Genomic DNA, 24,022 nt, shown 5'->3' with positions numbered 1-24,022 from the left:
ATGTATGTGTGTGTGTTGTACTAACAACAACAATACAACATTGTAAGTTAACTATACTTGAGTGTTTAAAAAATGGTTAAAAAAAAAAAGAGGGGCTTCCCTGGTGGCACAGTGGTTGAGAATCTGCCTGCCAATGCAGGGGACACGGGTTTGAGCCTTGGTCTGGGAAGATCCCACATGTCGCGGAGCAACTGGGCCCGTGAGCCACAATTACTGAGCCTGCGCGTCTGGAGCCTGTGATCCGCAACAAGAGAGGCCGCGATAGTGAGAGGCCCGCGCATTGTGATGAAGAGTGGCCCTTGCTTGCCACAACTAGAGAAAGCCCTCGCACAGAAATGAAGACCCAACACAGCCATAAATAAATAAATAAATAAATATTTTAAAAAAGAAAGAAAAATGGACACATCTCTTTTATAACTTCCTGAAATCATAAAACCAAAACTAAGCTCCAGCATATATTAGAACTACACCAAAAGTAATTACCTTTCTACTTGGTTACTCTTGGTTTAGAGCAAATTTAGATTTCCATCAAGTTGGCCCCGAGAAGTTAAAGATAAAGGGAAAGGGACTTCTGTCTTTCCCTTAAAACTAGTACTGCACCTTTGGGCCTCTAGGCACTACAGGACTGGCAGTAGAAATACATTCACGGGACAACTAACTGCTGAACAATCATCGACAGGAAGACACTGGAACTCACCAAAAAAGATACCCCACATCCAAAGACAGAGGAGAAGCCACAGTGAGATGGTAGGAGGGGTGCAATCACAATAAAATCAAATCCCATAACTGGCAGGTGGGTGACTCACAGACTGGAGAACACTTATACCACAGAAGTCCACCCACTGGAGGGAAGGTTCTGAGCCCCACGTCAGGCTTCCCAACCTGGGGGTCCAGCAACGGGAGGAGGAATTCCTAGAGAATCAGACTTTGAAGGCCAGTGGGAATTGATTGCAGGACTTTGACAGGACTGGGGGAAACAGAGACTTCACTCTTGGAGGGCACACACAAAGTAGTGTGCACATCGGGACCCAGGGGAAGGAGCAGTGACCCCATAGGAGACTGAACCAGACCTACCTGCTAGTGTTGGAGGGTCTCCTGAAGAGGTGGGGGGTGGCTGTGGCTCACCACAGGGACAAGGACACTGGCAGCAGAAGTTCTGGGAAGTACTCCTTGGCATGAGCCCTCCCAGAGTCTGCCATTAGCCCCACCAAAGAGCCAGTAGCCTCCAGTGCTGGGTCACCTCAGGCCAAACAACCAACATGGAGGGAACTCAGCCCCACCCATCAGCAGACAAGCGGATTAAAGTTTTACTGAGCTCTGCCCACCAAATCAACACCCAGCTCTTCCCACCACCACGTCCCTCCCATCAGGAAGCATGCACAAGCCTCTCACCCACCAGAGGGCAGACAGCAGAAGCAAGAAGAACTATAATCCTGCAGCCTGTGGAATGAAAACCACATTCACAGAAAGATAGACAAAATGAAAAGGCAGAGGACTATGTACCAGATGAAGGAACAAGATAAAACCCCAGAAAAAAAACCTAAATGAAGTGGAGATAGGCATCCTTCCAGAAAAAGAATTCAGAATAATGATACTGAAGATGATGCAGGACCTTGGAAAAGAATGGAGGCAAAGATCAAGAAGATGCAAGAAATGTTTAACAAAGACCTAGAAGAATTAAAGAACAAACAAACAGAGATGAATAATACAATAACTGAAATGAAAACTACACTAGAAGGAATCAATAGAAGAATAACTGAGGCAGAAGAACGGATAAGTGACCTGGAAGACAGAATGGTGGAATTCCCTGCCGCAGAACAGAATAAAGAAAAAAGAATGAAAAGAAATGAAGACAGCCTAAGAGACCTCTGGGAAAACATTAAACTCACCAACATTCGCATTATAGGGGTCCCAGAAGGAGAAGAGAGAGAGAAAGGACCTGAGAAAATATTTGAAGAGATTATAGCTGAAAACTTCCCTAATATGGGAAAGGAAATAGCCATCCAAGTCCAGGAAGCACAGAGAGTCCCAGGCAGGATAAACCCAAGGAAAAACACGCCAAGATACATAGTAATCAAACTGACAAAAATTCAGGACAAAGAAAAATTATTAAAAGCAACAAGGGAAAAACGACAAATAACATACAAGGGAGCTCCCATAAGGTTAACAGCTGATTTCTCAGCAGAAACTCTACCAGCCAGAAGGGAGTGGCACGATATATTTAAAGTGATGAAAGGGAAGAACCTACAGCTAAGATTACTCTACCCAGCAAGGATCTCATTCAGATTTGACAGAGAAATCAAAAGCTGTACAGACAAGCAAAAGCGAAGAGAATTCAGCACCACCAAACCAGCTCTACAACAAATGCTAAAGGAACTTCTTTAAGTGTGAAACACAAGAGAAGAAAAGGACCTACAAAAACAAACCCAAAACAATCTAAAAAATGGTAATAGGAACATATATATCAATAATTACCTTAAATGTGAGTGGATTAAATGCTCCAACCAGAAGACACAGGCTCACTGAATGGATACAGAAACAAGACTCATATATATGCTGTCTACAAGAGACCCACTTCAGACCTACGGACACATACAGACTGAAAGTGAGGGGATGGAAAAGGAGATTCCATGCAAATGGGAATCAAAAGAAAGCTGGAGTAGCAATACTCATATCAGATATAATAGACTTAAAAATAAAGAATGTTACAAGAGACAAGGAAAGACACTACATAATGATCAAGGGATCAATCCAAGAAGAAGATATAACAATTACAAATATATATGCACCCAACATAGGAGCACCTCAATACATAAGGCGAATGCTAACAGCTATAAAAGAGGAAATTGACAGTAACACAATAATAGTGGGAGACTTTAACACCTCATTTACACCAATGGACAGATCATCCAGACAGGAAGTTAATAAGGAAACACAAGCTTTAAGTGACACAATAGACCAGATAGATTTAATTGATATTTATAGGACATTCCATCCAAAAACAGCAGGTTACACTTTCTTCTCAAGTGCACATGAAACATTCTGCAGGATAGATCACATCTTGGGTCACAAGTCAAGCCTCAGTAAATTTTTAAAAAATTGAAATCATATCAAGCATCTTTTCCGACCACAATGCTATGAGATTAGAAATAAATTACAGGGGAAAAAACCATAAAAAACACAAACACATGGAGGCTAAACAATACGTTACTAAATAACCAAGAGATCACTGAAGAAATCAAAGAGGAAATCAAAAAATACCTAGAGACAAATGACAAGGAAAACACAACGATCCAAAACCTATGGGATGCAGCAAAAGCAATTCTAAGAGGGAAGTTTATAGCAATACAGTCCTACCTCAAGAAACAAGCAAAAGCAAGTAAAGAAAGAAGAACAGACCTAAAGCAAAGTAAAGAAAGAAGAACAGACAAAACCCCAAGTTAGTAGAAGGAAGGAAATCATAAAGATCAGAGCAGAAATAAATGAAATAGAAACAAAACAATAGCAAAGATCAATAAAACTAAAAGCTTGTTCTTTGAGAAGATAAACAAAATTGATAAACCTTTAGCCAGACTCATCAAGAAAAAGAGGGAGAGGACTCAAATCAATAAAATTAGAAATGAAAAAGGAGAAGTTACAATGGACACTGCAGAAATACAAAGCATCCTAAGAGACTACTACAAGCAACTCTATGCCAATAAAATAGACAACCTGGAAGAAATGGACAAATTCTTAGAAATGTATAACCTTCCAAGACGGAACCAGGAAGAAATAGAAAATTTGAACAGACCAATCACAAGTAATGAAATTGAAACTGTGATTAAAAATCTTCCAACAGGGCTTCCCTGGTGGTGCAGTGGTTAAGAATCCACCTGCCAATGCAGGGGACACGGGTTCGATCCCTGGTCCGGGAAGATCCCACATGCTGCGGAGCAACTAAGCCCATGTGCCACAACTACTGAGCCCACATGCCACAGCTACTGAAGCCCGTGTGCCTTGAGCCCATGCTCCACAACAAGAGAAGCCATCGCAATGAGAAGCCCATGCAACGCAACGAAGAGTAGCCCCCGCTTACCACAAATAGAGAAAGCCTACACGCAGCAATGAAGACCCAACACAGCCAAAATAAATAAATTAAAAAAAATAAAATCTTCCAACAAAAGTCCAGGATCAGATGGCTTCACAGGTGAATTCTAGCAAACACTTAGAGAAGAGCTAACACCCATCCTTCTCAAACTCTTCCAAAAAATTGCAGAGGAAGGAGCACTCCCAAACTCATTCTACGAGGCCACCATCACCCTGATACCAAAACCAGACAAAGATACTACAAAAAAAGAAAATTACAGACCAATATCACTGATGAGTATAGATGCAAAAATCCTCAACAAAATACTAGCAGACAGAATCCAACAACACAGTAAAAGGATCATATACCATGATCAAGTGGGATTTATCCCAGGGATGCAAGGATTCTTCAATATATGCAAACCAACCAATGTGATACATCATATTAACAAACTGAAGAATAAAAACCATATGATCATCTCAGTAATTGCAGAAAAAGCTTTTGACAAAATTCAACACCCATTTATGATAAAAACTCTCCAGAAAGTGGGCATAGAGGGAGCCTACCTCAACATAATAAAGGCCATATACAACAAACCCACAGCAAACATCATTCTCAATGGTTAAAAACTGAAAGCATTTCCTGTAAGATCAGGAACAAGACAAGGATGTCCACTCCTGCCACTATTATTCAACATAGTTTTGGAAGTCCTAGCGATGGCAGTCAGAGAAGAAAAAGAAATAAAAGGAATACAAATTGGAAAAGAAGAAGTAAAACTGTCACTGTTTGCAGATGACATGATACTATACATAGATAATCCTAAAGATGCCACCAGAAAAGTACTAGAGCTAATCAGTGAATTTGGTAATGTTGCAGGAAACAAAATTAATACACAGAAATCTCTTGCATTCTTATACACTAATGATGAAAAATCAGAAATAAATTAAGGAAACAGTCCCATTCACCATTGCAACAAAAAGAATAAAATACCTAGGAATAAACCTACCTAAGGAGACAAAAGACCTGTATGCTGAAAACTATAAGACACTGATGAAAGAAATCAAAGATGACACAAACAGATGGAGAGATATACCATGTTCTTGGATTGGAAGAATCAATATTGTGAAAACGACTGTACTACCCAAAGCAATCTACAGATTCAGTGCAATCCCTATCAAATTACCAGTGGCATTTTTTACAGAATTAGAACAAAAAATCTTAAAATTTGTATGGAGACACAAAAGACCCCGAATAGCCAAAGCAATCTTGAGGGAAAAAACTGGAGCTGGAGGAATCAGACTCCTTGACTTCAGACTATACTACAAAGCTACAGTAATCAAGACAGTACAGTACTGGCACAAAAACAGAAATACAGATCAATAGAACAGGATAGAAAGCCCAGAGATAAACCCACGCACCTATGGTCAACTAATCTATGACAAAGGAGGCAAGGATATACAATGGAGAAAAGACAGTCTCTTCAATAAATGGTGCTGGGAAAACTGGACAGCTACATGCAAAAGAATGAAATTAGAACACTCCCTAACACCATACACAAAAATAAACTCAAAATGGATTAAAGACCTAAATGTAAGACCAGACACTATAAAACTCTTAGAGGAAAACATAGGAAGAACACTCTGACATAAATCACAGCAAGATCTTTTTTGACCCACCTCCTAGAGTAATGGAAATAAAAACAAAAATAAACAAATGGGACCTAATGAAACTTCAAAGCTTTTGCACAGCAAAGGAAACTATAAACAAGACGAAAAGACAACTCTAAGAATGGGAGAAAATATTTGGAAATGAATCAACGGACAAAGGACTAATCTCCAAAATTATATATATAAACAGCTCATGGAGCTCAAAATTTAAAAAACAAACAACCCAGTCAAAAAATGGGCAGAAGACCTAAATAGGTATTTCTCCAGAGAAGACATACAGATGGCCAAGAGGCACATGAAAAGATGCTCAATATCACTAATTATTAGAGAAATTCAAATCAGAACTACAATGAGGTATCACCTCACTTCGGTTAGAATGGCATCATCAGAAAATCTACAAATAGCAAATGCTGGAGAGGGTGTGGAGAAAAGGGAACCCTCTTGCACTGTTGGTGGGAATGTAAATTGATACAGCCACTATGGAGAACAGTATGGAGGTTCCTTAAAAAACTAAAAATAGAATTACCATATGATCCAGCAATCCCACTGCTGGGCATATACCCAGAGAAAACCATAATTCAGAAAGACACATGCACCCCAATGTTCATTGCAGCACTATTTACAATATCCAGGACATGGAAGCAACCTAAATGTCCATCGACACACACTGAATGGATAAAGAAGATGTGGCACATATATACAATGGAATATTACTCAGCCATAAAAGGTGTGAAATTGGGTCATTTGTAGAGACGTGGATGGATCTAGAGACTGTCATACATAGTGAAGTAAGTCAGAAAGAGAAAAACAAATATCGTATGTTAATGCGTATACGTGGAACCTAGAAAAATGGTACAGATGAACTGGTTTGCAGGGCAGAAATAGAGACACAGATGTAGAGAACAAACGTATGGACACCAAGGGGGAAAGCGGCAGGGGTGGTGGTGGTGCTGTGATGAATTGGGGATTGATGTATATGCACTAATAAGTATAAAATAGATAACTAATAAGAACCTGCTGTATAAAAAAATAAAATAAAATTCAAAAATTAAAAAAAACACCTAAATGCATATGACTAAGTGAAAGAAGCCAACCTGAAAAGGGTACATACTGTATGATTGCAAATATATGACATTCTAGAAAAGACCAAACTATGGAGACAGTAAAAAGATCAGGGCTTGCCAGGGATTAAGTGGGAAGGAGACATGAATAGGCAGAGCACAGATTTTTAGAGCAGAAACTACTCTGTATGATACTGTAATGGTGGATACGTGTCATTATACATTTGTCAAAACCCATAGAATTCATAACCAGGAGTGAACCCTAATGTCAACTGTGGATTTTGGGTGACAATGATGTGTCAGTACAGATTCATTGATTGTAACAAATGTCCCACTCTGGTGTGGGATGTTGACAGTCGGGAAGGCTCTGCTTATGTGGGGGTACATGGGAACTCTCTTGTACCTTCCACTTGGATTTGCTGGGAACCTAAAACTGTTCTTTTTTTTTTTCAATATTTATTTATTTATTTATTTTTGGCTGCACAGGGTCTTAATTGCGGCACGCGAGCTTCCTAGTGGCAGCAGGCATGCGGGATCCAGTGCCCCAACCAGGGGTTGAACCCAGGTCCCCTGCATTGGGAGCACGGAGTCTTAACCACGGAACTGCCAGAGAAGTCCCTTAAAACTGTTCTTAAAAATAAAGTCCAGTTTAAAAAAAATCTGGATTTGATGACCTGCTTAACAGAGTGAAACATTGATCAAAGCTGCAAAACAACAGTGCACTTAGTATCTTGTCTTCTCCAGTTTGCAACTCTACCCCCGTGGTTAACTGTACTCTTTTCACTTACCTCTCCTGAAGCTGTTGACCCTGGCTTGGGAAAAATGGTGAGAAACAGAGTCAAAGAGACTTCAATGTAATACTCTCTGAAATTTGAAGGCTGAGCAATGCAATATAAGGAAGAGTGGTGCCCTAGAAAACAAACGTTTCCTTTGTGGTTCAGCTCAGCTCATCCAAGGGGTATTTTGTGCAGGACACTTGCATAAGGCTTGCTCTTGCCGTTGGGGATATTATAGTTTGGGGAAGACCAGCCAGGCAGGAGGAAGGGCGTGATTAAAGGATAAAGGCAGGGGTGAGGCGGGGGTAACAGAGTTCCCCAGTAAGGAAGGAGGAAGGAGAGCCGCCACGAGCCCGGAGCTCCACAAACGCAAGGAACGCATGCAGCGAGCACGTGGATGTTATTAACCTGATTCACAGTTGAAGTGTCCAAGGTCGCCAGGAGCACTGCCCTCGCCCCGGAGGTTGGGACTTCATCCACCCGGCCCGCCTAGGTGCTGCTGTTGATAAGAACCCTACGAGGAGAACATTGGTAACATTATCAGAACTTCCCAGAAGAGGAGATGACGTTTGCAGAGGCCCAGCCTGTGCGTCCCACAGACACCGTAACCTGCAGTTCACAACTGAATTCGTCACCTTTCTCCTTTCCATGACTCTCTCCACCCTGGGACCGTGCTCTTCTCCTTACGTTCCGGATTTCGTGGATGTCACCCGTCCGCCCGGTTACCTAAGCCAGAGAGGAGGTTTATCCTAGGCTGTGCCCCTGTTCCCTGCTCCGTGCCCTGCCAGCTGCCCATGTTAGCTCTTCGTCCTCCCCGCCTCCCCACATCAGCTCCCGGGGGCATCGTCACCTCTTATGCGGACGGTTACCCCAGCCTCCTAAGGAGTCTTCTGCTTCTCGCCTTATCTGCTTTAAATCTGGACTCCACCCTGCTGCCAGAACAATCCTGCTGCAGCTCTTACCATTCCTCCGGGACTCCTTACTGCTTGCAGGGCAGGGTCCGCACTCTGCGCCTGAGAGCGGCGATGCACCTTGATTGCACTGCCGGCCCCTCCCGCCTCTGCAGGCTCCTCTCCCTGCCCCCACCCTGTGCTGCATCAAAAATGGTCCCAGTTTCTCTGAGGCTCCCCGCCCCCCCCCCCCCCCCCCCACCGCTCAGAGGTAGGGTTCATTTCCCCACCCCTTGGATCTGGGCTCGCTTTGACCCGCAGACTGTGGCAGAAGTGATGCAGCATTTACGAGTGAGGTCTCAGAGTTTCCGCATTCACTGTTGGGACACGAAGGCACCTGCAGAAACCTGTGCTGGCCTCCGTAGGACGGAAGGCCACGTGGTGAGAAGGGCCCGGCCACAGTCACCCACCTCCACTGACCCTCCAGCCGCGGCTGCCACCTGACCACAGAAGACCCGGCCAGCCCGGCCCAGCCCAAGTTGCTGAGCCACAGGATTGTGAACAAATAAAGCGGCGTAGTTCAAGCCACTGAGCTTTGGGGTTGTTTGCTGTGCAGCGACGCGTAGTTGACCCAGCCCCCCCAAAGTGAATTGTCCAGACCTTCTCGGCCACTTACTCTGTGATGTTTTAGGTCATCTCTGCATGTGGGCTTTTCTTAGAAGTGCCCCTTACCGTTTTTTATTTTCTGCTGCTGCATTTCTTTCTGATCACCTCTTAGGATGCAGCTCGGGTGTCCCCTCCTTTGTGGAGCCTTCCCAACCCTCAGGGTGTCCCGTGACGGCACTCGTCACACTGCCTCTGCGACGATCACTTGTTTATTTCTTTCTCTCTCTTCGCCTACTGGCAGCACAAGTGACTTTCCTCCTCGAGTCTCTGCATTTTCTCCTCTGTCAATGGGACCAGTGCTACCTCCCTTGCCCCGGTGCTGGGCCCATTAAAAAAAGCAATGCAGTCACTGTTACCGAGGGCCCGGCTCTGGGGTGCTCTGTGCACCTTCCTTGTCTTCCTCCCTGCCCTGTTCCCGGCCCCCACGCCCACTGCCCTGGGCTGGGTGTCCCCGCAAGGTGTCTCCAGCGTTCTCCAGTCACCAGCTCAGGGGGACTTACATGGTCCACGAAGTTCATAAAACACGGCCTCCCGTCCCAACGGTGACCACCAGCTTGACTCTGAAAGTGAAGGCTCAGCCTTACGTCTGCCTGTCGTCTATGTGTTGTATTTCTGCCAAGACCCATCAGGACCTCCTTGTCTGGAACTGTCGAGGGCCTCGGTCCTCCGTTGCTTCTCTGTTGTCTGGCTGCTAAAAGTTCAGCGTCATCACCATTGCTACTGGTTCTGTCTACACTGGGTCAAAACTTTCGGGTGGTAAATGCGAATTTCGTTTCCATGGACTTCTGCTGACAAAGAAAAATTTTAATTGAAGTATAGTTGATTTGCAATGTTGTGTTAATTTCTGCTGGACAGCAAAGTGATTCAGTTATATACATATATATTCTTTTTCATATTCTTTTCCATTATGGTTTATTACAGGATACTGAATATAGTCCCTTGTGCTATACACTAGGACCTTGTTGTTGATCCATCCTATATATAGTAGTTTGCATCTGCTAATCCCAACCTCCCACTCCGTCCCTTCCCCACCCACCCTCCCCCTTGGCAACCACAAGTCTGTTCTCTATGTCTGTGAGTCTGTTTCTATTTTGTAGATAAGTTCATTTGTGTCATATTTTAGATTCCACACATAAGTGATATCATATGGTATTTGTCTTTCTCGGTCTGACTTACTTCACTTAGTATGATAATGTCTAGGTCCATCCATGTTGCTGCAAATGGCATTATTTCATTCTTTTTTTATGGCTGAGTAGTATTCCATTGTGTGTATGTACCACATCTTCTTTTTTTTTAATATATATTTGCTTTTTTTTTAAATTTTTATTTATTTATTTATTTATTTATTTATTTATTTATTTTTATGGCTGTGTTGGGTCTTTGTTTCTGTGTGAGGGCTTTCTCTAGTTGTGGCAAGCGGGGGCCACTCTTCATCGTGGTGCGCAGGCCTCTCACTATTGCAGCCTCTCTTGTTGCGGAGCACAGGCTCCAGACGCGCAGGCTCAGTAACTGTGGCTCACGGGCCTAGCTGCTCTGCGGCATGTGGGATCCTCCCAGACCAGAGCTCGAACCCGCGTCCCCTGCATTAGCAGGCAGACTCTCAACCACTGCGCCACCAGGGAAGCCCCCCACATCTTCTTTATCCATTCCTCTGTCGATGGACATTTAGGTTGCTTCCATGTCTTGGCTGTTGTGAATAGTGCTAATATGAACATAGGGGTACATGTATCTTTTTGAATTACAGTTTTTTCTGGTTATATGCCCAGGAGTGGGATTGCTGGATCATATGGCAACTCTATTTTTAGTTTTTTTGAGGAACCTCCATATTGTTTTCCATAGTGGCTGCATCCATTGACTTTTTTTTTTTTTCTAAATCTGTTTTTTTTTTTTATTTTTATTTATTTATTTATTTTATTTTTGGCTGCATTGGGTCTTTGCCGCTGCACGCAGGCTTTCTCTAGTTGCGGCGAGCAGAGGCCGCTCTTGGTTGTGGTGCACGGTCTTCTCACTGAGGTGGCCTCTCTTGTTACGGAGCACGGGCTCTAGGCTTCAGTAGTTGTGACACACGGGCTTCAGCAGCTGTGGCGCACAGGCTCAGTCGTTGTGGCACACGGGCCTAGTTGCTCCACGGCACGTGGGATCCTCCCGGACCAGGGCTCGAACCCGTGTCCCCTGCATTGGCAGGCGGATTCCTAACCACTGCGCCACCAGAGAAGTCCCCATGCATTGACTTTTGATTGTTGTAGTAAGCTTCTCTGCTCCCTCAAATTCCATTGCAGCTGACATTAAAGTGTGTCCAAACTGTCGCTTTCCTGTAATTATTTTGATACCACCATCCACAGAAGTGAGATTATATTTAAGAATGATAACTCCCTTTTCAGGACAATGGGAAGGAGTTGGGTTTGAAGTGGCTGGAGTCACTTCTATACTATCAGAGAGTGTGATCTTTGTGTAAAACCGGAGGGCGTTTTCTTGGAAACAGTCGGGAACATTCTTTTTGCACCTTTAAAGATAAAGGTGTAGAGGCTCACAACTACCCTTTATCCCCCATTTTTGCATGCCAGATTCTTTTGATTATAAAATTTCATGCCTTAGGCTTTGTTGGGAAAGATCTAGAAAGCTCTAGTTAAATCTCACTGATGTGCAGACTGTTCATAATATGTTTGATTTAATTCATTAAAATACATAGTCCTTCGTTGCCTTACCATGATTATACTCTGGTCCTTTTTTCTTCTGTTTTAAACGTGTTTCCGAGGCATTTTCTATACTTACTTAGTCGTTAATCATTATGCAGGGGCTAATGATTCATCTCTTTCAGTGAACTTCTGGTGCGAGGTAAAGGTACAGAGGGCTTTTTAGCATTCTTTTGTTTATTTTGAAATGTTGTTTTCAATCCTAGCCCAACAAATTAAGCCAAAAGGCATCTAAATAGTATCTATAATATCTAAAAAGTATACAGGAAAGTATAAAGAACCTGACAAGGGAGTGAAATAGAAATGGTGAAAAACAGAAAAATTTGTTGCCTGAGAGCTGCTTGTCTGCTACATAAATGGTGCTCCTTTAACAAAAATTCCATCTTTTACCTTTAAACCACTCAGTGAAGTCTAATTGGACTTGATTTAGCAAAGGCAAGTGTCAATAGATTCCTCTATGCTGGCATTAATGAGGCATAATAAGTGATCATTTGAGAGGGCTTTACAACACAGTAAGTTCGAGTCGAGTACAGAAAGGTAAAAGCAGCAAAGTAAAAGACTGATGTTTGTAACTGTCTACTCGGACCCTTTTGAGTCAAATATAAGTTCTGAGTGTGAGAATTCCAGCCCAGTTCCACTTGTTCTTTTTCTTTGAGTATCTGTTTTCATAGCATGTAAACATATTTCAATAGCTAACTTTTATTTAACACTTAATTTCAGAGAACGTTTACAAAAGGCGTTCTAGGTCCAAGAAGGTCGGTTAATAATGTACGAGGCAAAAAATGGGTGACATACATTAACACGGTTGGGAGCCAACAACCAAGTGATTTCCTCTTAGTCTTTTATTCCAGTCAGATGATGATGCTTCTTTACTCTTTCTTCAAAGCACTGAACTTATTTTATCACCGATCATTTCCCAAGTTCTCTGTCTGTTGCTTCTAAGGTAGAGTCAGGCTGGTGATCTGGTCGTGCCTTTCCTGAGCAGTCTGTAATGTGTGCCAGTCGGTTGCCCAGGCTGTGGGCACAGTCCCCGTTCTCAGGATAAAGGGGTCGATAAGCAACACCTCTGCCCCCTACATCCCTGTTTGAAGCTTGCCCTTTCCTGCCGACTTGGACTTTGTTGTTCACTATGATGCTGAGATTTTTTTGTTTGTTTGTTTCCTCTCTCATGCTTAGTTTTTAAGCCCCTACAATGGTTATGATTCACTCTGTAAATTTCTGATCACTTTCCCGAGGTAGCGCCACTCTGACTTCTGTTTCAGACATCCTTACGTTTTGTTGTCTTTCGAATACTGACTGTACGTGCCGTTTTGCCGTCTGGGTGACACAGGCTGTGGAGGCAGCTGCAAAGCCGAGGTGGGGCCTCACAGACCTTCACCTGCTGAGTGTGGACTAAGTTCGAGTTCTGTGCCAACCTTGCTAAGCAGTGGGGGTGGAAACGGAACGCCTGCTGCATCGTAGGGATTGTGCTGGAAGTACGGACGCAGAGATAGCAAAGTCCATCCCTACTCGCAAGCGACGTACCGTCTAGTGGGAGACATGAAAACATTTCCAACACTGTCCCTATAATTAGGGCTACATCAGAATTGGGCCCCAGGTGCTGGGGTACCCTGAGCAGAGTGTGCTGGGCCCTCCATGTCTTCACAGACTCAGAGCTCATGACGCCACCAGCAACTCATTTTAGCCGATCTTCCCAACAGCCGAGTCATAGAAGAGTTGGTGATAAGGAAAATCCCTTGATGTCAAGGTTAACAATTAGTGTTAAAATTCTTCTGGTGTTTTCACCTGCCCTGTGTTTGGGTGACATAAAGCAATGGTAGGATTCTGTGGCCCCTCCCTCCTTCTCTCCCTCTCTCTCTTCCTCCCTCTCTCTCTTCCTCCCTCCCTCCCTTCCTCTTCCCTTCTTTCTTGCCTGTATCATTTTTTCCCCAGTGTTCTATAGTTTTCCTATACCCTGCTTCGTAATTCTCAAAGCAACATTTTGACTGAAAAGTGTTCTACTAAAAGTAGAATTTCAGCAGTTTACATCTGAGTTTCTGTTCTACAGGATGCAGCTCTAACATTTAAATTGGATGGGAAAGAAAACAAAATGCCTTTAGAAACCAACACGTCTCAGGATTGGTCATCCAGGAAGGGGTGATGGGATTATGCATTCACCACGTCTTTGCTGGAACTTGGCTTTATTACCTCTTCTCAGCACCCCCTGCTCTCTCCCTCATTTCTCCCTGCAAGGGATCCGAGGCCTGTTTGAGTTCCACTTGCATCCTCTCCTGGTTTCTTACCTCCTCGGCCACACTGGGAGCTGCTAAGAGGTTGTTTGCTGTGCCTCTTTCTCCCTGCAAAGCCCCGGAGGACCGAGGCCATCGGGCACAGGGCACAGTAACTGGCTGCCCATCTCGATGGACCAGGCGGTGGCCGTGTTCTGTGGATTTGAGAGGCAGATACTTGCCGTGACCTTCCTGCCCCCCGAGCAGAGGTGACCGCGGCATGGGGCGAGCAGGTGCAGAGCCTGCCAGGAAGCCGCAGGCCGGCGGAGCGGGCTGCCTGCCATGCAGCCTCAGCTCTGCCCGGGGACACGTCCAAAGGGCACTCTCCCTTATCTGCTCTGGCTGGAAGCAGGCAGGGCCAGGGTGTCCAGTGATCTGTGCAAAGGCCAGTCCTCTGGCCGGAGGTCACGGTGTTGCCTCACTCCCCAGGGATCTCGTTTAGCTCTTCATTAACAGGAACACCGGTGTTTCTCTACATAAATCTCAGGTATCCTTTAAAAGCAGCTGATAAGTAAAATGATAAGATCTCAGAACATTCTAACTCCCTGGATGTAATGACAGGGAGACTATCATTTAGTCAAAGATCAGTTCCTCCCGTTCTGGACACTCCTGGTTGGAAGATAGAATATTTGCAGGACTAAGAGGCTGCTGTCCAGGTGTGTTTTCCTTGCAGCGCTGAGACTATGACAGGGCAGAGGAGAAGGTGGTCACGGCCCCATTGATAACACAGCCTCTGCCCGGCTATCAGATATTTGTTAGGCTGAACTTTATGGTGAAGGTAGTAAGTTAATGACTGCACTTTGGAACCTTTTGTTCATGGTGGAAAATATCTTAAGTAATGCTTAACACCTTTATCTTACTTGCCATTTGAAGAAATTCAATTGTGATGCAGGATAAAATATGATAGAAAAAATGCACAGATTCACAGCCGGATTTACACTAATAGACGATGAAGTCTTCTAAATCTTACGGACGTTCAATGATTCTCTTTTCTTTTTTGTTGTGTGTTACTGTCCACTATGACCATTTGTTTTCAGAATTCCAGGCATGAGATGTGAATTTCACAAAAATGTGTGAACTGGACCCATTTTTCATTTCTAAAGGAAGCCGAACCATCCCTTCATCTTTGCACTTAAAGCTACTGTTCACTTTCAGCTGGGCTGAGATGTGCAATGCTTTTACGCAAGTCCGTTCCACGCGTTTGCTTTGGCAGTGTGTTCTCACTCGGTCCAAAGAGCCCAGGCTTCTGTGATCGCGGTGAGAGGGCAGCCGCCTCGCGCTGGGCCCTGGCGCTGGCTGGTGGCACGCACCTCCTCTGGTCCTGTCCGAGATGTGAGCCGTGGGCTTCCCTGTGACCATTTCAGAAGCTAAATGTCACCTTGTCGGCCTCGTTGGCGAGAAGGGACCCGACGGGGCTCGAGGGTGGACCTGGAGCGGGGCCTGGGGAAGGCAGGGATGGGAGGGGGGTTCAGGCAGGGGGGCTGGGGCCTGGCACAGAGGCGGACAGCACAGGGAGGTCTGGACGAGGCGATGGCCCGGTGCCACTGGTCACCCTGGGGGTGGGGGATGGTGACCAGGGCGAGATCGGGGGAGACAACGTCACCAGGGCCCACGTCGAGCTAGGAGAACGGGCACAAGGCTGAGGGTCACAGGAAGTGGTTTCAGAGGCTTGAGCAAGAGCATGAAACCAGCCATCACGGGAAGGACCGCTGTTTTGACTTTGCACCTGTGCGCATGTGCTCGGCTGCCCTAACAAGGGGCCACTGACTGGGGCCCCTAAACAACACATTTATTTCTCACAGTCCTGGAGGCTTGAAGTCCAAGATCAAAGTGTCGGCGGCTTTGGTTTCTCCCGAGGCCTCTCTGCTTGGCTTGCAGGTGGCAGCCTTCCCGCTGGGTCTTCACGTGGTCGCCCCTCTGTGTGTGCACCCCGCTGTCTCTCTTTGTGCGTCCGAATCTCCTCTTATAAGGACACCAGCCAGATTGGATTAGGGCCCCCTCTAAACACCTCATTTTAGTGGAATCTCCTCTTTAGTATCTCCAAAGGCAACCACATTCTGAGGTCCTAAGGGTTAGGACTCCCGCAGCGGAATCTGGGGGGACACGGTGCAGCCCGTAACAGTGCCCACGTGGAGAGCATTCTTCTGTGTGTGAGCTGAAACAGCCTAGCGCTGTTGGGGACTGACCCGTTTAGATTTTTTTAACTCTACGATGTATTTGTTATGCGCAGCCATTCTTTAGGAATACCTACATGACTCCCCCCACGGGTGCAAGGAGAACATATAATATTGCCTCCAGCGTGTGTGCCGACTGCCTGCCCGTCCCACTCCCCCCGGGCTCCCACCTGAACCAGACTGGCCTGCGCATGCCTGGAAGTACCCGCATGCTTCCATCCTGGGGGCTTTCCACTTGCCGCTCCTTTTGCTGGAACATTCTACCCAAAATGTCCGTACAGCTCACTCCCTCATTCCTGCAGGTGTCTGCGCCCCTCTTCTGAGAGGTCCTCCCTGGCCGGTCATGTAGGACGGTGTGTCCCTCCCCATCCCCCCCCCTGCATCACTGTATCCCCATCAGACTGTCCAGACCTGTCCCCACCAGAAGGGGCATTCCGGGACAGCGGGGACTTTATGTGTGTCCTCTGCTGTTTTCATCTACCTCGGATACAGTGTGTGCTCGACAGTGCATGAATGATTCCTGGCCTGCTCGGCTCTGGCTCCCGAGACGTGCTCTTGTTTAGAGATTTTCATTTTCTTGGGAGTTCCCTGGTGGTCCAGTGGTTAGGATTCGGTGCTTTCACTGCAGGGGCCTGGGTTTAATCCTTGCTCGGGGAACTGAGATCCTGCAAGCTGCTCGGCCAAAATAAAAAAAAATAATAAAGATTTTCATTTTCTTAATGAGTTTGTCAAGAGTCAAGTGGAGGTAAGATGGCCAACAACGTTACTTTTTAGATTATGAGTTCAGGTGTGTCTCTGCTGATAAATGATGTTTTTGTTAAAGGAAAACCAGTGTTCTTGTATGTCCACTTCACCCATGACTTCTCTCTCCTCCCAGGAACGTGGAGCCCGGCGGTGGGACCAGCTCTATCCAGTCGAGATGGTGGACACAGAGAGCCCGATTGGTCCCCTCTCCCCACTCGAGGCTGATGATCTGGAAAGTCCACTCTCTGAAGAATTCCTGCAAGAAATGGGAACCATTCAAGAGATTTCTCAGTCCATTGGTGAGGACAGTTCTGGAAGCTTTAGTTTTACAGAATACCAGTATTTAGGAAGTGGTCCAGGTTCAGATGGCTCCGTTATTACAGGTACGTGTGCTATTTCCTAGAAAGCTTTATCTAGAAATGTTTTTTTCCACAGAGAAAGTTGTTCTCTTTACCTGGAGAAGAAGTCACATCCCTCTGCATTAAAAGCTTTAGATGTGTAAAAGCACAACATGCAGTGCCACTGGGCCTTGAAACTTTTCAGGTGTGTCTCGCATATCATAGCATAGTATGCCTTCTTTTTTTGTTTGTTTTTGGATAAACTTTTTATTGAAGTATAATATACACATAAGAGTGCACACACCATAAATGTGTAGCTCATTTGATTTTTTCACATGAAAATATAATTTTTACACTACAGGGTAATCTCTTGCATGTAACTTATCTGAGCCGCCTGTTGTTTGTAATTTTTCACCATGATAAATAGCTCTGTAACAGACCTCCTTGTGGACAAATCTTTGAGTGCATCCTGGGTGACTGATTTTTTTTTTTAATTTTAATTTTTTGTCCCTGTTGGTTATTTATGTTAAATACGGTTACCTGGCGGGGAGGGATAGTTAGGGAGTTTGGGATTGACATGTACACACTGCTATATTTAAACTAAATAACCAACGAGTATGCCTTCTTTTTAAAAGCTGTACATAAATCACATAATGCTTGAAATTCAGCAGTCAGCTGCATTTTTTAAATGCTGTGAGTTTATATTTCTTTAAAGCAGAGACTCCTACTGTCATAAAAATCACTCTCTTTTATCTGGAAATGTGTATGAACCATCTCCCTACTCCCCTGTAAGCTTTTATATATAGAATGGATGCACAACAAGGTCCTACTGTATAGCACAGAGAACTATATTCGATATCCTATGATAAATCATAATGGAAAAGAATATTTCAAAAAAGAATGTATATATATGTATAACTGAATCACTTTGCTGTATAGCAGAAATCAACACAAAATTGTAAATCAACTATACTTCAATAAAAAAATATTAAAACTGAAAAGATAAATTTCAAGATGGTGACAGTAGGAAAAAATACTACATCAGGCATCAGCCAAGGCAGATACAAAGAAATAAAACATGGGGTCTGCTCAGGTAACCTCACTGGGAAAGAGGAAATCATTGCACAGTTCATCTTTCTGAGCAACATTTAAGCCACCCCGGTATAATGTGGTGTAAATTGTACCTTGATTTAAAGGAAGCCCTGCCTGGGGTGGACTTGACTCCACTGTACTTCTTGGCAGAAGTGGGTTTTGGATCAGACAAACTAGACTTTATTTTTAAATTTTTAAAAAATTTATTTATTTTTTAAAATTTATTTATTTTTGGCTGCGTTGGGTCTTCGTTGCTGCACGCGGGCTTTCTCCAGTTGCGGCGAGCAGGGGCTACTCTTCATTGCGGTGTGTGGGCTTCTCATTGCAGTGGCTTCTCTTGTTGTGGAGCACGGGCTCTAAGTGCACGGGCTTCAGTAGCTGTGGCGCACGGCCTCAGTAGTTGTGGCTCGCGGGCTCTAGGGCGCAGGCTCAGTAGTTGTGGCACATGGGCTTAGTTGCTCTGCAGCATGTGGGATCTTCCCAGACCAGGGCTCGAACCCGTGTCCCCTGCAATGGCAGGCAGACTCCCAACCACTGTGCCACCAGAGAAGCCCCAAAATAGACTTTAAAACAAAGACTTTTACAAGAGACAAGGAAGGACGCTACATAATGATCAAGGGGACAATCCCCGGAGCACACACACACGTGTACACACCTCTCTATGGGCAGTGCTTCCACTTCTCTTGTGTAGATAGGAGTGGAATGGGTCATGCTTTTCTGCTTCTCTGCATGTTTTACAATCTGTTATTAGATACTACACATTGTGAACTTTGTTGATGATGGAGAATTTTGTATTTACACAAATATTCTTGAGTTTTATTCTGAAATGCAGTTAAGTTACGTGGAAAAAGTTGACCCTTTCAGGTCCTGTGGTTAAGCTTTGTTAGACGGAACCAGAGCAGTGTTGATTCTAGAGGTAATTTTGCCCCAGTTCAGAGGCAAAAACCCTTTTGAGTATTTTACCCAGTGCCCCAAGGATTCTGAGATTTTTCCACCGTGAGTGGTGGTCATGGGACTACCCCTTAGCCCTCAGTACTGTTCCCTCTAAGCATTTCAGGTTGCTATTGGAGTGTCTTTTTTTTTTTTTCTTTTTGGTCGCACCAAGCGGCATGCGGGATCTTAGTTCCCCGACCAGGGATTGAACCCGTGCCCTCGGCCGTGAAAGTGCGGAGTCCTAACTGCTAGACCGCCGGGGAATTCCCTGGAGTATCTTTTCTTTTAGGCTCTCTCAGCTGATAGAGCAGAGACATACTAACGCGTGTATGTACACGTCTGTATTTCTGTATATAGCTGTCTGTCTCAATGTCAGGGTAAACGTGAGTTCAAACAGACGTCTGCACCTCTAATCCGCCACCACATGGACCACTTTAGCCTCCTCCTCTCGCTTTATCGATGAGCTCACACTCCAACAGTGAGAGACCTGGCCCACCATCCAGCCATCCATTCAGGCACCATCATTAAATGCACAATTAGTTGTTCATTTCCAGTGCGGTGGCATCAGAACTGCTCACCCAAAGCCCTGTGGAAAACAACTGTATCGGCTGAGGACAGTGCCAGGTGCAGTTCTTTGGCCTTTGGCCTCACAGACTCCATTCGTTTCCAAGGTCACTTACACGACTATCTTCAGCGAGGTTTCCTACAAATGTGTCTTACATTCGTGATGTAGATTGTATCATCACCTTCTGTGTGCCATCCTGGAATCTCTGGACCGCCTCAGCTTTTTTTGTTCATTTGCACACGTTTAAAGTTCACTCTGTACTGTAAATTCTGTGGATTTTGACAAGTGCATTGTGTCCTGTAGTCACCATTACATTTTCATGTGAATAGTTTCACTACGTCCAAAAAGCCACTGGGCTTCACCTACTCAACCCTGCCTCCCCGACCCCTACTCCAACTGCTGATTTTTTTCTTACCATTGCTCTATTTCTGCCTTTCCACAAATGTCGGATATTAAGAATTATATAGGGCTTCCCTAGTGGCGCAGTGGTTGAGAGTCTGCCTGCCAATGCAGGGGACACGGGTTCGAGCCCTGGTCTGGGAAGATCCCACATGCCGCGGAGCGACTGGGCCCGTGAGCCACAATTGCTGAGCCTGCGCGTCTGGAGCCTGTGCTCCGCAACAAGAGAGGCCGCGATAGTGAGAGGCCCGCGCACCGCGATGAAGAGTGGCCCCCGCTTGCCGCAACTAGAGAAAGCCCTCACACAGAAACGAAGACCCAACACAGCCATAAATAATAAATACATAAATTAATTAATTAATTAATTAATTAAAAAAAAAAAGAATCATATAGTTTGTAGCCTTTGGGGATTGGCCTCACCTACTGAAGCGTCTTGGTTGCTTCTGATTTTTGGCAATTAAGAATGATGCTGCTGGGGAATTCCCTGGCGGTCCAGTGGTCAGGACTCTGTGCTTTCACTGCCAAGGACCTGGGTTCAATCCCTGGTCGGGGAACTAAGATCTCACAGGCCACATGCCACAGCCAAAAAAAAGAATAAAGCTGCTAAAGCACTGTTTACAATAGCCAAGACATGGAACCAACCTAAATTTCCATTGACAAAGGAATGGATAAAGAAGACATGGTATATATATGTACAATGGAATATTACTCAGTCATTAAAAAGAATGAAATAATGCCATTTGCAGCAACATAGATGGACCTAGAGATTATCATACTAAGTGATGTAAGTCAGAGAAAGACAAGTATCATATGATATCACTCATATGTAGACTCTAAAATACGACACAAATGAACATATCTATGAAACAGAAACAGACTCACAGACATAGAGAACAGACTTGTGGGATGGGGGAGGTAAGGTTTGGGAGTTTGGGATTAGCAGATGCAAACTATTATATATAGAATGGATAAAGAACAAGGTCCTGCTGTATAGCATGGGGAACTATATTCAATATCCTGTGATAAACCATAATGAAAAAGAATATGAAAAAGAATATATATATATATACACATATAACTGAGTCACTTTTCTGTACAGCAGAAATTAAACACAACATTGTAAATCAACTACACTTCGATAAAATTCTTTAAAAAAGAATAAAGCTGCTAAAAACATTCATGTGTAGGTTTTCGTGTGGACATACATTTTCAAATCACTTGTGTAAATAACTAGGAGTGTAATTCCTTTAAGACTGTTTTGCTTCATAAGGAACTGCCAAACTGTCTTCCAAAGTGGCTGCACCGTTCTGCATTCCCACCAGCAGTAAATGAGAGTTTCTGTTGCTCTCCGTATCCTTGTCAGCACTTGGTGTTGTCAGTTTTTTGGATTTTAGCCATTCTAATAGATGTGTAGTGATGTCTCATTGTTTTATTTATTTATTTATTTTTATTTTTTAAAATTTATTTATTTATTATTTTTTTTTGGCTGCATTGGGCCTTCATTGCTGCGTGCAGGCTTTCTCTAGTTGCAGCGAGCGGGGGCTACTCTTCATTGCGGTGCACGGGCTTCTCATTGTGGTGGCTTCTCTTGTCGCAGAGCACAGGCTCTAGGCATGTGGGCTTCAGTAGTTGCGGTGCGTGGACTCAGTAGTCGTGGCTCACGGGCTCTAGAGCACAGGCTCAGTAGTTGTGGCGCATGGGCTTAGTTGCTCTGCGGCATGTGGGATCTTCCCGGACCAGGGCTTGAACCTGTGTTCCCTGCATCGGCAGGCGGATTCTTAACCTCTGCGCCACCAGGGAAGTCCCTGTCTCCTTGTGTTAATTCACAGTTTCCTAGTGACCAGTGACGGGAAGCATCTTTTCATGTGCTTACTTGCTATCTTCTTCAGCCAGATATCTATTCAGATCTTTTGCTCATTTTTTAATTGAGTTTTTTGTTGTATTACTGTTGAGTTGTAAGACTTCTTTGCATATTTTGGATAAAAGTCTACATCAGACGCGTGCTTTGCAAATAGCTTCTTCCAGTCGGTGGCTTCTCTTTTCATTTTCTTAACAGTGTCATTTGCAGAGCAGAAGTTTTTAATTTCAAGAAAGTCCAGCTTCTTTTTTTTTTCTTTCATGGATTGTGCTTTTGTGTTGGATTTTTATTGTGTATTCTGATGCCATTTACTGAGTTAACAATTACAAAAGGGCTGGAAGGGAGGACGCAAAGAAAGCAATGAGTTCTGTGTAGGACATGTCGATTTTTGGCAAACTAAGAATAATAAAGCTGCTGCAAGGACCTCTGCTAAGTCCTGAATGGCAGGTTTTCCTCCAATTCCAGGGTTTGTCACTATACTTGTAGTGTATAATTATACCACCCCCTAGATTGTCTAATTGTTGACTATATTGTGCAGTGTTAAATACATTGCACCCTTAAAGCTGTCTGTCCGTTTTATCTTTGTGTCAAAAATCTGAGCATGTCACAGGAGCAACTAAGCCCGTGTGCCACAACTACTGAGCCCGTGTGCTGCAACTACCAAAGCCCATGTGCCTAGAGCCCGTGCTCCACAACAAGAGAAGCCACCGCAATGAGAAGCCCGCGCACCGCAACGAAGAGTAGGCCCCGCTCGCCGCAACTAGAGAAAGCCCACGCGCAGCGACGAAGACCCAACACAGCCAAAAATAAATAAATAAATTTATTAAAAAAAAAAAAATCTGAGCATGTGGCAAGCATATACTTGAGCTCATTGTTGGTGACATTTAAATGTTAATAAAATAGTATACCCCCCCACCAAAAAAAGGAATAAAGCTGCTGTAACCATTTGTGTGAATAAGGCTACTTGCAAAGTGGCCTTTTCTGCAGGGCCGTGGTTTAGTCCATTTTGTTTTGTTTTTTATGGATTAAAAAGTGAAGTTGTTTCTTAGTTGGGGAGCCCTTTGGGTGGGAGCTGTGGGGCTGCCGGCGACGTGGTCGCTGTGGGAGCACAGAGGGCGTGCAAGGGCCAGGCCAGGGTGGACGCAGCCTGGGAGCCCTACCCCACCAGCTGATGCCTCCCCACTCAGTGCCTCACCCGTGAACTCAGATCCTCAGAAAGCTGGTTTCGACATCGGATGGCGAGGCTGTGAATATTCGTAAATCTTCCCCTTGTGTTCCTAGACACCCTCTCACCAGCCTCGAGTCCCTCGTCCGTCTCTTACCCTGTGGTTCCTGGCAGCACCGAGGAATCGTCCAGCGTAGCACTGAACATCGAGTGTAGAATCTGTGGGGACAAAGCCTCGGGCTACCATTACGGAGTTCACGCGTGTGAAGGCTGCAAGGTACCGTGGACCCTGGGTGGGGAGAAAGGTGGCCTTTCGGGGACTACGTGTGGTTCCTTTTATTTTATACACAAATGTTTGTCACAACCAAGAAAGGTCTGCTCAAGTTGTAGATCAGAAACTGACCCACGTAACACATTCCTTTCCCTCTTTGGAGAGTCTATGGCATATTGCTGGGCTGTTCTTTGTAAATGACGTAGAGAGTGTCTTCTTTAACAGAAAATAAACCACATTAAAGATGCTCCCTTCATTTGGATGCGAGGTCAGAGAGCTTTTGCCCACTTTCTCTCTCCACCCTCATCCGAAGGTCACGGAGGGCAGTGGTTCTCACGACCATCAGAGATGTCAGGATCCTGCAGCACATGCTGGGCGACGACCAGACCCACGGCTG

General features: G+C 44.7%; 1 protein-coding gene across 12 annotated transcripts in view; it reads left to right on the top strand.

The window, feature by feature from the left end:
• The window catches only part of PPARA (peroxisome proliferator activated receptor alpha), a 78,504-nt gene that overhangs the window by 35,727 nt on the left and 18,755 nt on the right, over window positions 1-24,022 (top strand). For all 12 annotated transcript variants that reach the window (XR_009009672.1, XM_007189205.2, XM_007189201.2 and 9 more), the window contains exons 3-4: window positions 17,138-17,387; window positions 23,471-23,631. Coding sequence is in view for 11 of the 12 variants with exons in the window: in XM_007189205.2 (XP_007189267.1) it covers window positions 17,180-17,387; window positions 23,471-23,631 (369 nt within the window). In the remaining variant the exon portion in view is untranslated. The remainder of the gene's footprint in view (window positions 1-17,137; window positions 17,388-23,470; window positions 23,632-24,022) is intronic.

This window comes from Balaenoptera acutorostrata, chromosome 11, assembly GCF_949987535.1.
Source record: "Balaenoptera acutorostrata chromosome 11, mBalAcu1.1, whole genome shotgun sequence".
Taxonomy (NCBI): Eukaryota; Metazoa; Chordata; class Mammalia; order Artiodactyla; family Balaenopteridae; genus Balaenoptera; species Balaenoptera acutorostrata.
Note: the sequence above shows the minus strand (reverse complement) of the source record. Positions and strands in the feature narration are given on the sequence as shown.